This window comes from Toxorhynchites rutilus, chromosome 2, assembly GCF_029784135.1.
Source record: "Toxorhynchites rutilus septentrionalis strain SRP chromosome 2, ASM2978413v1, whole genome shotgun sequence".
In the NCBI taxonomy this organism is placed as follows: domain Eukaryota; kingdom Metazoa; phylum Arthropoda; class Insecta; order Diptera; family Culicidae; genus Toxorhynchites; species Toxorhynchites rutilus.
This window is the reverse complement of record NC_073745.1, coordinates 269,528,870-269,546,643: the sequence shown is the minus strand read 5'-3', so window position 1 is coordinate 269,546,643 and position 17,774 is coordinate 269,528,870. Positions and strand designations below refer to the sequence as shown.

Below are 17,774 nucleotides of genomic sequence, written 5' to 3'. Positions count from 1 at the left end.
ATAGAAAGACTTGAGATCGAGCATAAGCAAAAGTAATTTATCACGAATAAAATAAAAGCATTCCAAGGGGTTTTATTTATATATCGTATTTGGGCTGTATTTGGAAACCGGAATGAAGCTAGGGATAGCTCAACCGGAATACTCGTAAATTCATCTTTTCAAGAGATAATTATAACGAGATTTTTCTGTGTTGTGGCGGATCTCATTGCAGATTTGAGGTTTATACGCTTATACTCCATGTTGGAGGTAGAACCTGAAGTATCGGCTGGAAATAGGCTTAGGTTTGCTCAGCTGTCTGGTCTCGAAAACGATTAACAGACCGTTGTCGGGTATCCAGTGAAGCAGGAATTCCTTTGTAAATTCAAGGCTAATACTGACATAGGTATTGGGTTCAATTCCTGATCGGTCAAGGATTTTTTCGGGTTGGAAACTTTCTTGACATGCCATGGAATAAATACGATCAGATATTGGCTTATATTGTTCTTTCGATTAGTAATCTATGTCTGCGAGATAACCAGTCCGTTTTCCTTTCAATTTAATTTGCATACTGGTTAGTTGATGAAAAATATAAATACCGCAATATAATAAATATCAATAAGATAACTCGTCCCGCTCAAACTTTTGTAGGGGAATGAGGTAGGACCATCATCATCATTAAAAAAAAAGTTTAGTCTCTTATGGGAATCAAGGCTTGATCAAGTAATGGCTGAACAAGTGTACTTCGCACTATGTTCCATCGAAACCAATGATAGAGAAGTTGTTTGGGGAATTTAAATATGGCCGTATAAATGCGGATTATGCTAAACGGTTTCGTTGCTCTCAATGTCCTAAACATTTGGTATCAAAAACAATTTTGAAAACATAATTTAAAATTTTCAAAAAACAGAAGCGTGAGCTAATTATTCGGAATGATAGATTAGTATTTTGAAGCGGTCTCTATCATTGACTAAATGTGGATTTTGACCAATGTTTATCAATTTTCATTTTTCGGAAAATGGAAGCTTTTCAACGCCAAAAATAATGCCGAGATAAGAAAATCCGAATTCGCATCATTATTTCCCGTCATTCCAACTTTAGACGATAGTAATAAACGTAAGAAAATTCTGTTGAAGTATTGTCATTATCTGATCTTGTAAGGGCCGCTTCAAGGTACTCAAATTAAATTCCATCAAATTCAACGAACGTTTTTGACCTATCTTTAAAGATTTAACGCACTTTATTGAACGCATCCTCGATTACCACTAGTTTCACCTGGTCAAAGATTGGTTATGATCAACAACTTTACAATCAATTCGTGTACTCCAATGGTAGATGAACTCTCATCATAATAAACTTATTCCTGCAAACAAATAAAAGTTCAAATAAATTTAAAGTTCTATCGCGTCACAACAGCAACTAATGTTAACGATTTGTTCGATATTCTGTTTTACTAGCTAGCATAATTATGAGCTAGCATAATTATACAGAGCGAACGACTCAAATCTCTAAATCGTCTATTTTGCATGTTCTTACAGAACTTAAGAGAAAAAGTCAGAAAATGTGCGAGTTCTATTCACTTTGAAACGCATCATATATACAGTTTTGCAGGTGAGGATTAACTAAATCGTGAAAAGATGCATCCGAGACATTACAAAATTAATGTGGATACTTTTTTGATAGATAGCATACCTTTCAAATCATAAACTTATTCTATTGACCCGTTTGATTCTATATTACTCCTTTTTCCAATGAATGTTCATCATCCCAGGAAAACTGCTTCTTACCTCAGGGGTCCATTTCTCTGGTATATTTTCCAGCGAATCTGGCGAATCGACCGAGAAGCACATCAGAATGACGTCCGTGTCTGGATAGCTCAGGGGCCTGAGCCTGTCGTAATCTTCTTGTCCGGCCGTATCCCATAACGCTAGTTCTACCTGTGGAATTAGAGAATAAGAAAAAAAACATACATCATTCATTGAACAACCCTGATCGGCTACTTATTTATAACTCTTAGTCATTTCCCATCATTTCGACGAATATTTACGCTTAGACGTGCTGAATTAAGCATTCCCCCTCCATACAACAATTTTACGATAGGTTCTTGTTGCAGTGACTCCAAAAGCTCACACAGTCATTATCAACGATAGCATTTATCAGAGAGAACGAAACGTGCTTCGGGGAACGGAGTTATCTGTGTATGTGGTGTGACTCGACTCGCGCATGAATCACGCGGGCTTATCGGAACAAATGGACGAGTAGTAGTCGTTATGTATACGTTTTGGTGCCCTTCCCGTATAGTGTCACTTCTCGGAGTGCGGGTGTGACATCAAGAGATTTCATTATTACAGCACAACTTCAGTGCTGCAAGCAAAGCAGCACTGGGAAAAAGACATTAAAAACGTGCATGTCGCAAACAAAATGACTTATCCATAATGGTTCATCTTTTATTCTTCGTAGGGTAACACGGGGTGAGTTGGACAGGTGGGGTGATTTGGACCACCCCTTTATCTCAAAAAGTACGGCTCAACTTGGATTTTTTATAATGTCATCTCCTTCTATTGATGAACCGTTTGTACCTAACGTAAATTTTTTTTGGTAAAATACGACAGGTGGAAGGAAACGGTAGCATGAACACGGCAAGCATTTTGATTGTCGAAAAATTCGAGTTTTCCGATTGTGATTTTGATGAATTTGTTTTCCCCCTGAATCAACAAACTTTTCGTGTATTGTGCGGTAAAGTTCTGTTCGCCTACAGTAGAGAAACAATTTGATGCAGCGAAACTGTCAGCTTGATAACAAAAAATGAAATTAATTGCATTTTAATTTTTGCATGTTGTGTGGGGTGACATGGATACGTTTCTGTGGTCCTACAGGTTTGAGACTTTTCTTTGGTCTAATTGATTCCAGATGCCGCTGAATTTCAAAAAGAGGATGGGCAGACAACGTTGGAAGAAGGAGGAGCTTTAAAGAGCAACGCAGGCCATTAAGAACGGATTCTCTTTGACCAAGCATCGAAAGTTTGAAAATGCTCGAACAACATTGAAAAGATCCATGCAGAATTTTTCTGGTCTGGAATCTGGCCGAGATACCTGGTATCGATCCTAGAACACTTTTACTGATTGTAACAAAATGCTTTACATAAACATAAGTATGTTTTTTTCGACGAAACACACACTGGACCAAATCCAACCTGGCCCACAGACGGTCCAAATCACCTCGCATCAAATTTTAATGTCCTAAAATCATCTCTTTTATTTTATGATATATTTGGTAATTTGAAGCTTGATATAATGATTAAACATTATTGATTGAGAGAAAACAAGTGTAACTCAGTATACAATGTGATATTTTTTATTTAGACCGTATTGGTTTGGAAATTTTAGGCGATTTGCTCAGGGGGTCCAAATTCCCCCCTTGTCCCATACGTCTCATTAATTTATCGTGCACATCGATTCACGTTAACGATGAAGCGGTCGTACGAATGCGCCTTGCTGAAATCTGGACAAATTTCAAACATATTAGAGCTGTGTGAAAACACGCAATGATAATGTTCCTTTCATTCATTCTTTCAGCAAGTGTGACTGAATGATTAAAATAGAAAGAAAAAATATTTCAAGATTAAGACATAATTTGTAACAAAGAAAAATCACAAAATTCCTTGCGCGAGAATGATGATTTAATTGTTTATCATTCCAATCTCCAATATTTGTATACACACATGAAGTTAACCGAAAGAACAACAGAGCATCTTCCAGCGGAATCAATTGGTTTGGAACATCGAAGCGTTTCTAGCGGAGCAAGCTTTCGGAGTGTGCAGTGAACAAATACAACAAATTCCGCTGAAACATCAACAACAATCAACACAGATTTGCGATTCAAAATTAATTGAATTTTTTTAACCTTCTCTATTGTCTATTTAGACAGCTATAATTCTTGCTGAACATTGATGTTTATCCACTAACGTGAATAATGCAAAATTTAGATGAAAAAAGAACAATGATGCTCACAACAATTCTGCAATCAAATCGAATAAACTACATTACTAATTCCACACGTCTACGGTTACTATAAAACTATGACGATAACGCCTACTCGCGCAATGTGAGAAACAGACACCTGTCATCTAATCAAATGCTCTTGGAGCTTGGACTGAGACTCTGATGTCATCGTTGCAATTGACTGCGGGGACGTAGAACGTAAGCTGAGTTCCGTGAATCAAACAATCGTTGCTATTCGTTTGAAAACACACACGTCACTTCTCTTCTCGATTTTCGTCATAAGCATTTTCCAACCAGAATAGAATTACCTGCAAATATGCTAAATTTAAATAGACTTTTTTCAATGTCAATGAAACGTTGTACACGTATTTGATCTAGGAGACTGATTTTTTTTTTATACACGCGAGTATTATTTGACTCAGGAATTGTTTCTGAAAAAAGCATTTCAACATGAATTTTAAATAAAAAATTGCCGATTGAAAAATCGATCTGCTTGACAAAAGAGGCAGAATGAAGATATCGATCAATGGGTGTTTGGGAAGGGGGCCTCCGTATCCACATTGGTTGCGCGTTCGCTTAGTAAGCGATCGATCGTGAGTTCAAAGCTCAGGGCCCTCATTGACCATCTTTGTGTTGTTACAGAATAACTACGTCCACGCAACAATCATCAGCGATGGAGATCGATCCACAGTCGAATTAAGATCGATTCAATCCATACAACTGCTCTGCTCTGCAAGACACATCGGGCTGCTGTTCTATAAATAACTCAACAATGATCAATCAACAGTCTCCGCGGTCCGGTCTAACTGGATAATGGAAGAACAGAAACAAAACTCTTACGCCTAAATGGCTACTCTGTAAATGTGTACCATATGTAATGGTATAGAAGGGAATACTCTAACAACGAAAAATGGCAACTGTGTAATGTGCAAATTATAGATATGATAAACATGTGACATCTACACGAGTAAAATTCGGCTCTGTTACAGCTAAAATGCTAATGAGCCTAAAATAAACAAAAGGGATATAAAAATAGGTGTTTGTTAACGAAAGCATCATATCAACAGTCTCGCTTTGTACATAGTTCAACTGTGAACATTCGAACAATAGGAGTATTCTTACGCCGAAAAAAAGACAACATATTTTGTGCATCGATAGAACAGGAATACTCGTACGCCTTAATGGCTACTGTGTAATATACAACATTAGAAAAAAATGTACACGTTAAATTCGGTTCTGTTACAGCTGAATTGCGGAATGAGCATAATAAAAAAATAAACAGATGGGATAAAAAATGGGTGTTTGATTGAAACTTGTCTTAATAGCTTGAAAAATAGCTAGCTTCGAAAAGGCCATTGAATTAAACTGATCTGTATATAAGCGGATTGCCCGCTCGGAAATCCACTTAAACTCCTAGTGTGACGGTAAAGCGACAAGGGCCTATAGGACCGGCATCTACAATCGACTATGAGGCACAGTATTGGATCATGATGTGGGACTGTTTCTCGTGGGCTGGGGTGAAAAACTTAGTGCAGATTAGCGGTATTATGACTACCGATGGTGTGGTGGCCACCCTAAAGCCCCGACTTCAATCTTATTTAAAATTTATGGACGATTTTGGACAATAATGTCCATCTTATTAACTGATGTTACGAACAAGCAAAACTATTTTGCTGCATTGAAGAAGGCTTGGGTCGAGCTGGACCCACAACATCTCCGGAACCTTGTGGAGAGTATGCCAAAGCATTGTCAGTTGATTATCGAGACCACAGGGGGTCATATTGACTATTAATTATTTGTTTCAATTTTTTTTAAATAAACCATGAGGTGGATATTTTTTGTCATACCCAAAAAGTGCCCATTTAGGAACAGGTCATTTTTTGTTTTTTCTAAAAAAATATATGAACAATACTGAAACGGCAAAATGGACTACTAATTACCTACTTTTACGTAACAGTTCGGCTGAAAAGTTCTTAAGATTGACGTCTAGATGACGCTTCTTGCAAAAATCTACTTGACTATCACAAAGCACCATCTATCAATGGATACGTGTCAAAATTTGACAGCAATCGGTCGATTGGTTCGTGAGTTACAGCATTAAGATTAAAGCAACTTTTTTTATTGTGAAAAAAAAATGGAAAAATTCGAATTTCGTGTATTGATGGCAAAATTGCATAAATTGGGCTTCGAATTGCTTTCGCATCCACCGTATCCAGATCTGGCCCCCAGCGACTATTTTCTGTTCGCAAACCTGAAGAGAATGCTCGCTGGCAAGAAATTTGAGACCGATGATAAAGTGATTACCGAAACTGAGGGTTATTTTTAGGCAAAACCGAAAGAGTACTATAAAAAATGGTATCGAAAAGTTGCAAGATCGCTATAATCGCTGTATCGCCCTCGAAGGCAATTATGTTGAATAATAAAATTGAATTTTGCAAAAGAAAAATAGTTTTACAGTGTTTTACCTTATAAATTTTTCAACCGAACTGTTATTAATGACTGGAATATCGAAAAATTAAAAAAAAACTTTTAAAATTGGAACATTTTGAAAATAAATTAAAATTAAATGTTGAGATCAAAGTGTTCATACATTAAAAGTATTTTTCAAATTTCAAATACACCCATTCCTCGCTATACGGCCGCTCTTTATACGGCATTTCGCTATGCCCTCTTTAATTAAAGCACGTTTTCGACTTACGGCCTAAAATGATTCGCTATAACAGCAAGCCAAACTTTTTTCGATGTTTACATACAAAACCACTATATCGGTTTAGCATGAAATTGTTGTATACATACACATATTAAATGTAACATGAAGTTGTTTAATTCTTGTTTATGGATTATTGTTGGTTTTCGGAGCCTGTTATGATTATTATTCACAAAACAAGTGCTCATTGTTATGTATGTATTTTTGGTTTAAAAGAAATAAAAAAATGCATGTTGAATGATAAGATATGATGATAAGATGATGTTAAATATTAATTAGATTTGGAACCGATACGATTAAATTAGTATGAATTTGTATTAGAATAATTGATTCCTTATACGGCTTTTCGCCTTGCGGCCAAATTTTGTGGAACGAATCTAGGCCGTAAAGCGGGGTATGGGTGTACAGTCCAAATTCCAAATTCAAATGGGGGTGGTTTTTTTTTGTTCCCATCACTGTGAGATTTACAATATAGGACTTTTGAACACCATAGTGATCAGCGCCTAAGAGCCACAATCATCCATACTTGTTCAAAATGATGTAAGCTTGAAATATATGAACTATTCTATTCCAAAAGACCGCTTATCTCTATTTAAGGACTGTTGAGAAGACTAATCGAAATTCAGCAGCTCTCAATGTACTCAATATTTTGAATTATTCATTTGTAACAGCGAGAACTTAATTGCATCTCTAAGTTCAGAATTTCAGACCATTTGAAGACCATAGTGATAGCTGACTCTTTACAAATGAGAATTGGGCGAATTGAAATCGAAATTCTTCCCAACCTTCTTTACTTCATCCGCACACGAGTTACCATGTTCTAGATAGTTTTCTGATTACTAAAATTTTAATCAATTAGAAACAATATCATGTCGAATGGCGTTTGAGGTTCACAATAATGACGTTCAAAACAGAGTAATTCTCGGAATATTTCAGCTATGAATTGATTATCTTACTCGAAAAGACAGGGTTGTCTGTAGTTAAGAACCGATGAGAAGACTGATCGAAATTTCACAACTGTGTACTGGAAACGGGTAGGAAAACAAGATTAGAAAACCATGGATTTGAAAATAGAGATATCGTCAGAATTCATGCTTTCACGAGTCGTTATAAGTTCTAAAACTTACGTCTCGTGAGATTCTGAACAACTTCTTGTACTGGATTTTCATACTGTTATGAATAAAAAGGGGAAATCAGGAAATCGACACCCCCTCATTTTTCCAGTTAGAAGCAATTTTTTGAATTTTTTTAGATGTTTCCTGTACACATTTGTCGTTTCTTCTGTTTCGAGTCACCCCATAGCTGCAGAAGTCGCTTTGCTGTCAAAACAAACAATAAAACAGAACCGGTTAACAAACAGGAGACAGTCCATGTAAAATTTCGCTTGTAGAATTTAGGTGTTTAAGTCGGAAAATTTTGGCAAATTCGATACTTCCATGAGCCTTGTTCATCGTAGCATCGTTCAGTGTAATTTGTAAGACGGTAGGTGGTGTTGCTGTTTATCAATGCTCGAAAACATTGTTTTGAAATTCCGAGTCCATTCGGGTTATCACCGCACTTTCAGTCAGGGTAAAACCGACACCTGGCTTGTGTTTCACAGGCAGGAAAAATGTGTTCTCACTTTTTCTAGATGTCTCGTGTTTATATTCGAAAGACAAAACGGCTGAGCTGAACTGATGAAACAGCCAAAACCAACGTTGAATCGGGCATGTCAACAAAAAAGCCTGGTAGTGCTCATGGTATCCCTTCGTTCAACGTTCATCGGCACATTTCACGTGGATGTTCACCTAAGCTGGGATCTTAAAGTGTCCACATAGTATATAGATAATATCTTAATAATTTGAAATTTTTGTTACAAGTTTTCATTCTTTTCTTCAAAGGTGTCGGTTTTACCCGACAGGATGTCGATCTCACCCGCACTCCCATTTATTTCACCTGAAAACATAAATTTTTGTATTCTATCAAAATTTGAGTTCTATTCAAATAATTATCAACAGATACTGTAGAATGGTTAATAAACAGTTGAAGAGAGGTTCTGTAACGATTTGAAGTCGAAGACACATGGCAGATCTTGGGAATATGTGGAAATCCTTAGGGTGCCGGTTTTACCCTGATTTCTCCTACTTTAAACTGCTATGAGAATCGGTGCGGCCCGGAGATGGAGAACTGCAGAGCTATTGGCGAAATAAGATCCATCTCTTCATGGGATTTATTATCATTGTTAATAATTAAAACACAAATAACTAAGAAATTTGTCGAATGGAATAACATAGACCTCATTTACTTCCAATAAATAGAGTAAGAATTACTAATGTTACATTGAAATCGATGTAATGCAATACCATCACTTTCGTAACAGAATGTTTCTGTCATGTTTCTTGCTTCACAAAATTTGTGTACAATTCTGTTGATACGGAATAATCTCAGAAGAATAATCTATACTATGCCTTCAGCCATTGCTCGGGGACCAATACTCGATTTAAGAACTTTGCAACAGGCGGGGGAAAACATACCATCAAAGTTTACTTTCAGAATTATTTCTGTGAACTGGAAATAACTATGGGATTGTTCAAATAGACTAAAATGTTTCGCAAAGATATTTTGGACAACCCTTATTATACCGCATGCAGGATGCCACAAATCTCTAACCTAGAGTTTGCAATATACAGTTCAGGCCCTGTTACATGTCGAACGAGCAGTATATTAAGGCACATAGGAATTCGATACGTACCAGTATTTTAAATGGTGACGAGGAAATGAAAGGAATCTTGTGCATCCATAGCTCTCATAACAATTTACAAACATTGATTCCGTTCAGTCTGTCTCGTCGATGAATTGCATCAACAGGTCGCCCCAACCGTATCTTCTTATCATCAATACACACACTCATATTTCTGATGAAATATAAACTTTCTTCCTCCGCCATTGTGGAATGCAAAACAACCACGACAGCAGAAGCGTAAACAAACGTGACAGACATGAGCAAATTATTTCACCACATCTGAATGTAAATCTCGGCTCCTCTATGAAAGAAAAGGAAATGCTGTGTGTTTCTTTCAACAGAGAAAACATTCGTCATTTAGTTCGCCATTGGCAATTTTTCATGCTCCGACAACTGGGCATAACAAGACAATGTATGGGGGGAAGGAAGGGTGCTATGATCATCGATGCTGTGTGAATCAGATGGAATTCAAGAATATGTAACTTTTCAGAGATTATGATACAACCGGGGAAATGAAAATGAAGCTCAATTCACTGTAAACGTTATTGAATACATATAAAGTTATAATTCGATATTTGATCTGGTTATTCTGTAACAGGTTCAGTTCATTACGGTGTCCGTATCTTTTTTCCCTATAAGAAACTCCAATCAGACATTGACCGACATCGTTACACCATTATTGAGAACACTTCTTCGTCAAAAAATTAATGAAATAGTATTTAGGAAACCAATCAACCGAAAGGAAAAGGAAAGCCATTCCTATGTTGTAAACACGTCAGAAAAAAAAAACAAAACAACATTTCTAGTCTGTGTCTTCTCTTGCTGTTGAGCATCATCGCGTGATGAATTTCAATTGGTCGCTCAAATGTTGGCCATATGCATAAGAGAATAAACCGTTTAACACTAGTCCAATCTAAGCTTTCCAATCATTGATCCGAATTAGTACAATGAACAATTTTCATTTCAGTTTGGACGATCGCGCACGCCGTCACATTGGCGGAGAAAAATTAGCCTCTCTCGCGCAGTTTGACAAAAATAGGGGTACTTCCATCGAGATATGATGACTTCTATTATGAAACTTTCAAGTACTCATATCAAAGCTGATAAGCGTGAATTTATCCTATCGAGTACAAAAATATCAGGGGAACATTCGAGAATAGTTTGGCATTAATGTTCTCTCCTAAGGTGGAGTTAACTAATCACCCTTTCCAAACCGAGAAACCATGCCAAAATCCGCACTCACCCGATAATGACAAATATGACGGGCTGTTGGGTGAACGCGGACCTCTGTACTGCTTCAACAAGAGAAGTTCGGGAGAATTTTTACACGCTCTTTGCCCAACCGAGTATGCTTGAATGTTATAATGTTGTCCATGGTCCCGTCCATGTGTCTCTATCGTTCGCCCTCCATCCGCCGCACGAGCAATGCGTAAGATTTTGCCCCTTCTTGGCAGCTAAAAGCAAAAAACTGCGGTGCCTACCTATATGCCCTCTCACATATACCACGGGAGCCATCCATCCGGCGTACTCGTGCTGATCACAAGAGTGACGTTTGGTTTAGTTTGAATGGTTTGAAAGCGTGTCTTGCGTTTTGCTATTTCTTATTAACCACGGCTTCCTCTTAAAAGTTGTATAAGGAACCAATTAAATTGGCTACAAGTATGTTATTGCAATCATGGAAAGTATTATAGTTTTCCCCTTTACCAGTAGCTTTCAATACTGTTACCCGTTATCCGATATATGGGCAAGAATGAATAGTTCTTTTTAGTTTTTAGTTGAAGTACAATTTTTTTTGTTTTTTGGGAAGTGCTACTGTCAAAATAGTTAATCATGTTGGAAAATAACTCTCAGAATTATATGTACTTTTGATTCATCGCTGTCTAGAGCGACACTGATACACTACACGTACTGAATATCTAAATAAGTAAGAATATATATGAATATGAATATCCAAGTGAGTTTCAGTATCTCAGTATAATGCTCCAAAGAACACTCAAAACGGCTCCAGAAAACAATGCCTTAAATGAAGAAAATTGATTGATCGTTCGGGAAAAGTCACCAATAAGTCATTCACGATTTATCAGTTATCCTGTTAGTGTCAAGTAAGGCTTTCCAAATTGCCTTTCTCAAGACTAATTATTTGGTTTAGTTTTCCAAATTTAATTTTTTTAAGGCTGGAGGCGGATGAACTGAGAAAATCTCTATAATTCATCACATCATCATCATTATACAGGATCTTTCAGATCACGCAACAAATTTTAATGATTTCTACAAAAGTGAACCGATTTTTTTTAAACGATAATATAGCTAATTTTAGGACATTCTCGATGTGGCCACCCCTTTTTACGATAACGCGTTTTTGACGGTGAACAAAAATCTTCATGCACAACTCTAACATTATGACTTCGATGCTATTGAAACCCCGAGTTATTTCTTCTTTAAGTTTCTCCAAATTTTGTGGCTTATTAACAAAGCAACGGTCCTTCACGAACCCCCAGAGGAAGTAATCGACGACGAGAAATGTTGAAATTCTTACCATAAACGGACAAAGTTTCATTAAGGCTTCGGTTCTTGTAAATTGTACATCTTGGCACTAATAATCATCCGATCAGACTGAACGAGTAGCCGAATATTATCATCCCGGAGTAGTGAATGCAGTGTTACCATTGACGGAGCAAAAAAAAACATAAGGAGCTATTCAATTGAGTTTGATTGAGAGTTTAATCTGAAAGACGTTGTACTTGAGTTTGCGTGTTTTTGTAGAAGCAGTTGAAGATGGGTGATTTATTTTTGTTCTCGTGATATGAATACGCGAGATTTGTGTCCTTATTACCAATGCACAATGGTCCAGGAGATGCATTCAAGTGGAAATTAGCATTTATAGCTTGACAGTTATTCTCTAGACATAAACTGTCTTAGACAAAGTTATTACTCACGATAGAGCGCTCGTTATTATGTTGTTAAAAATAGGTTGACCCAAATTTTCGATGAAATTTGAAATCGAAATTTCTTATCTTTAGAGATAGGGGTAAACATAGTTCGGCAATGTTGTAGCTCCAAATATTTGAGACATCTTCGTAGCACAAAGTTCTCTTGAAATAACCGATATAGCGCCTTTTTCCTAAGTTACGTTAGTTTCATCATGAAAAAACTGTTTTTTGCTCTGACTTTTATATTTAAAATTTTACATGCAAACTGTCTTCGAATGACTTTTAGAGCTTACTAATACAAACATTTTTCGATGCAGAACTCAATATTTCAACTTTACTCAAAGTTATTTATATTTCTTCCCAAAAAACACGCTCTTTTCATTTGTTTGTCATTCTTTCTGGAACATAACATAAAAAATGTTTGTTGACGGAATTTGAAAGAACAGATTTCACTCTATATAATATGTGATTTTCAAAAGTATGTAATTTTTTGTGTTTGAGTAAATTAAAATCATGAGGTTTTGGATAAAAAGCCATCAAAAACTTTGAGCAGGATTCAGATATTGACATGTTCTGCATCGCAAAATGTTGGTATTGATAAGCTCTAAAAGTCGTACGAAGAACGTTTTGATGTAGAATTTAAAATATAAAAGTTAGAGTAAAAACACGTTTTTTCATAGTTACCCTAATGCAACTCAGATATCCTCTATCTCTAAAGATAAGAAAGTTATATTTTTAATTTCATCGACAATTTTGGTCACCCTATTTTTGGTAACATAAAAATGAGCTCTCTATCAGATGTAACAACTTTGTCTAACACAGTTTTTGTCTAGAGAATAACTGTCGAGATCTAAATGCTAATTTCTACCTAAATACATCTCCTGGACCATTGTGCAATGACATAGTGATCTATTTGATAACGCATAAAATCGATAATTCGTTCGTGCGTATACATCATACATAATAAATCTCTACACAACGGTCTGAAAACCGACACGGTTGTCCTATTGAATATTTCTCTTCTTTGCCACTTCTCGTCAGAGCAAGCATTCACAGACGAAAAAAAAATACACGTCCATTAAACACGGTAGCAAGATAACATAGGTTGGCCAGGACGAGCACGTCCATTCGACATGCATCAATCGCTAACCAATCTTGACTTCGATGGACTTTCAGGCATATTTATAGATTTAAATGATTTCAATGGAAAGCCTTCAAAGCAATTTTTGGGCTATGAAGAGAAAAATATTTTGGGTCAATGAGTAATAAACATCACTGTCTTTCAAACGTGATTATCATACTACTTCGCACAGCCGGCAGAAAGGTGTTTTCGCACAAATCCTTGCACCCCCACGCTCTCGTTTTCAAAAATTTTAACTTACATGCCAGTACAGATTAGAGATGGGCAAACCGTTCATGAACTGTTCAAAAGAACTAATTCACCAAAAAGAGTGAACGAACGGTCGTTCTTTTCTACTGGGCAACAGTTCATATGAATTGTATACCCAGTTCAGAACGAACCGTGTACGGTGAACGATGAACTGTGTATACAGTTCAGAACCAGTTCAGAACGAACTGTGTACGATGACCGCTGGCGGAACTATATATACAGTTCAGAACGAACTGACCGCTGGCTGAACTGTGCATACAGTTCAGATCGAACTGTGTGGGGTGATCGATGTATAAGAGGAAAGAAAACGAACGAGTGATAGATGAATGGTGTTGCAAGGTGAATGGTCTTCAAATTAACGAAGCGAAACAAACGATAGCCCCATGAAACAACAAAAATAAGATGTCTATTGTCGTTTTCATAATAAAACGCAGCATTTCAAGATACGATGGTTTTTAAATTGAATTGTGTGATTATTGATCAAACAAAATTATAATTTCATATATTTAAGTTGAGAGTTGAGTTGAGTTAACATTTCAGTAAGATGATATGTAAATCGACCTCCCCAAGAAAATACAGTCGAAAACGAAATGTTCCAAGCAGTCTTGTTAAACAGTAAATGAATATTCGGGTCGCTGATATGAAACATTTTTTCTGTCATATCATATTGTGCTCCATAATTTTGAGATAGGCGTTCGTGTTTTGGTATAGTTTTACTATAGCAGCTATTGCCAAACATCGCAAGAAGAGCATACAAAGCTAGTTTGTGCTGAGAAAAGTAAATCACGGTTCGAACTAAATCAAAATTTCAAAATCAATATTTGATTTGAGATATTTTTCACAAAATTTGGAGATTATTTCCTAATAAATAGCATTTCATGAATGAACAGAACAGTCTTACATAACATCCCACACTTTTTTATACTTGCTTTGACATATCCCTCTACTGTGCAAAAGAGTGAGTGAACTGCTCAAAAGAACTAGTTCTCCTAAGTGAACGGTTGGTCAGTGAACGGTTCATTGAAGTGAACCGTTTTGCCCACCTCTAGTACAGATGCAGCAATGATGTGGTGCAAATATTCAGAAGCATTCTCCACCGAACGACATTACAATCGACGCGGTACCTCCACCGAACAGAATTGCACCACTGTGTGCGATTCTATCTACGATTCTTCCTTTGTATCGAGCGAAACAGCTATGTCTGACATCAGGAATGAGAAAGACTGCTGTCTGCTAGCTGGAACTAGACTGTTATTTGAATGATGAAAATCATCATGGTTTAAATTATAAAAGCTTCAAAATTCCTTATATATTTTTCTTGGATCAACTTGAGGAACTAAACTAAGCTCTTGGCATTGGGGAATGCCATTTGTAAAACCTCGCTGCCGTTTGGTCGCTTGCTGAATGATTGATAAATCATGAATCGCGAATAACTTGTTTATACGTAACTAATCAAAAACGGCCTAACCTAAAATTCGACATTTTCTATATCCACATTGTCCGTGAAATGAAAACCTTAACGCAGAACATGTAGGAAAAAATGGAAGATTTCTAATGCTTATAACTCAAACGTTTCTTAATAGATCGGAAAGATATTTGCATCAATTGATAGGAAATATCACACAGAATCTATCACAATAAATAAAATGGAATTTTTATGAGATAAACAATTGAATAACTTGAAAGCATCAAGCGTTATCTAAACGTCACGTTCTGATTGGCCTGATTTACGGTTTCCCCAACACATACTTTAAAACCAAGGAGCCTGGAGAAATCGGCATTGCAAATATATGCAAGTTGGCAGTTTGGCCAACGGTTATTCAAGACTGCATTGGAAGATATGCCTTCATATCTTCTGCTCACTGAATTTCAACGCAAACCGTTTGGTTGGTGATTAGGTAAAATGTTGTGATCAAGTTTACATGTAACGAAGTGCATAATCTATTACAATGCATGAATTTATGTTACACGGCATTTGTTCAAACTCTTTACTTACAAAGCAAATATGTTGAATTTAATTGAATTTAAAAAAAAATTGAAGAATTGTTTCTTCAAACAATAATTTAATCAATACAAACAAATTATTACTAAGCCAACGGTAGCCCGACGTCAACTTTCCGGTTATATCATAGATATAATCCACCCATTTTTTTATTTGGCACCATTACTGGAAGATGTCAAATTAAGGTAATGATTTATTAGGTTTTCATTATTGTTTAAAAAAAGATAATGATTTCTTAGGTTTATTATTGTTTCAAAAAAAAAAAAGATAATGATGTCTTAGGTTTTTGTTATTTTAGGGGGTTAATTTCAGTTTTTGATTTCCCACCTTTTTCCCAACTTTGTCTCGCATGATTTCACGAAAATCTCGATGAAAATTTGAAAATTTTTGGAACCCGAATTGCAAAAATATTTTTACTTTCTTGTATCCAAGTTCCGCAAGTGACAAAATATTGGACGCCCACCACTACTTACTCAGATTTCTAAAAAAAATCATTTATAGAATAACTGATCAGAACCTCATGAATCACATCCAAACATATTTCTAGCATATCCCGGATATCCTCTATGATCAGTTCCTGAGTTGGACTGAAATTCCATAACGCGAATCTTCTATGCAATTGAAATTCTACAATTAATTCAAAGTATCTCATCCGTATGTCTGAACAATCAAAATGAACGAAAATTAAGCAATCATGTTTTTAAAGCTCATTATAAGATTCAGTACTACCATGGACAGACATACAACTGTACTAACATTGTACGTGTACAGCGTTGTATAGGTACCATCGTAGCATGAAAAATACTTTAGCTTTACATTGTACCGCATGTCAAAGTGACAATCAGAAATTTGACCAATTTCTGTCAGTTTCAATGAATTTGACATGTCGAGTCCTAATATAGTAATTCCAGCTTCTGTAGATACCCATTTTCAGACCCATCGGCATAAAACACGAGTGATCCTGGACGAGTTTTAGGACCACCTTCCTCCTATACCACGGAGCATTATTCAAAAATCCCTGATCTAAGGAAGTATTTTAGTTTCGTTTGTGAAAGGACATCGTCCAGGATTCATTGGATCCATTTACAGAACATAATCCCGCTACTACATGGGACACTGTTGCGCAAAACCAGCATAGAAAAGGTTCCAGCCAACGCGCGTTTATACACAATCAAAGCCTCTCTCTTACACATGCAAAATGTGTAATTCTATGTTACCCGTGTGCTGCACACGATTGCCGAGACTCTGCTATGAGCAAACAAGAGAGCAGCCGTGAAGAAAAGCAATTGCTGAGACGATGACGACGGCCGACCGTCCTCCTCGTAGCCGAAAAGACGTTCCAAGAGCAAAAACGCAACGACGAGAGACAACAGCAGCAGCAAATTCCCTTGAAGCTTCTTCTTTCTCGTCTTCCGGTGGGGACATTTTTGCTGTTGCTAACTCGATGTTATGTTGTTAGTCGTTCTCCCTTTCTGTCCGGGTTTTGCTACCCCTCGCCCTTCGCCCAGCGCACAATGCAATACTTCCGCCCGCTCAGTTCAAGCGGTAGCCGAGAAAGCTTATCTCGCTCCAATCAGCACTCGTTTCACTATCTGGCAAATTCTGAGGGAAAAAAATAAATAGAAGGGTTTGACTCACCTGCTTTCCGTCAACTTCGATGTCGGCCACATAATTCTCGAATACTGTTGGCACGTATACCTCCGGAAATTGATCCTTGCTGAATACGATCAGCAGACAGGTCTTACCACAGGCACCGTCGCCGACAATCACGAGCTTCTTGCGGATGGCTGCCATTGGTTCTGCTTAGGGTTCGCCAGAGAGAGAGTGTGGTTCCGCACGATGATTTACGGTTTATGCAGCAGGCAGCACAGATCGTCGCGTGATCAAGACGCGAAGCAAACGGGTTTTTATTATTAGTTGTCCGAGTTGTCGTAATAAAGCAGGCGACGATGACGACGATTCCGGAGAATATGTGTGAAAATATTCCAATTTTCCCAGCAGAGGTGCAGCAGCAACAGCAGCAGCAGCAGCGGTTCAACAAACACG

At 37.0% G+C, this 17,774-nt stretch overlaps 1 protein-coding gene across 1 annotated transcript in view; it reads right to left on the bottom strand.

The window, feature by feature from the left end:
- The window catches only part of LOC129767419 (ras-like GTP-binding protein Rho1), a 56,668-nt gene that overhangs the window by 8,006 nt on the left and 30,888 nt on the right, over positions 1 to 17,774 (bottom strand). Inside the window, exons 2-3 of the mRNA XM_055768314.1 lie at positions 17,367 to 17,527; positions 1,764 to 1,913 (exon numbers count right to left, since the gene is read on the bottom strand). Of these exons, the coding sequence (XP_055624289.1) occupies positions 1,764 to 1,913; positions 17,367 to 17,527 (311 nt within the window). The remainder of the gene's footprint in view (positions 1 to 1,763; positions 1,914 to 17,366; positions 17,528 to 17,774) is intronic.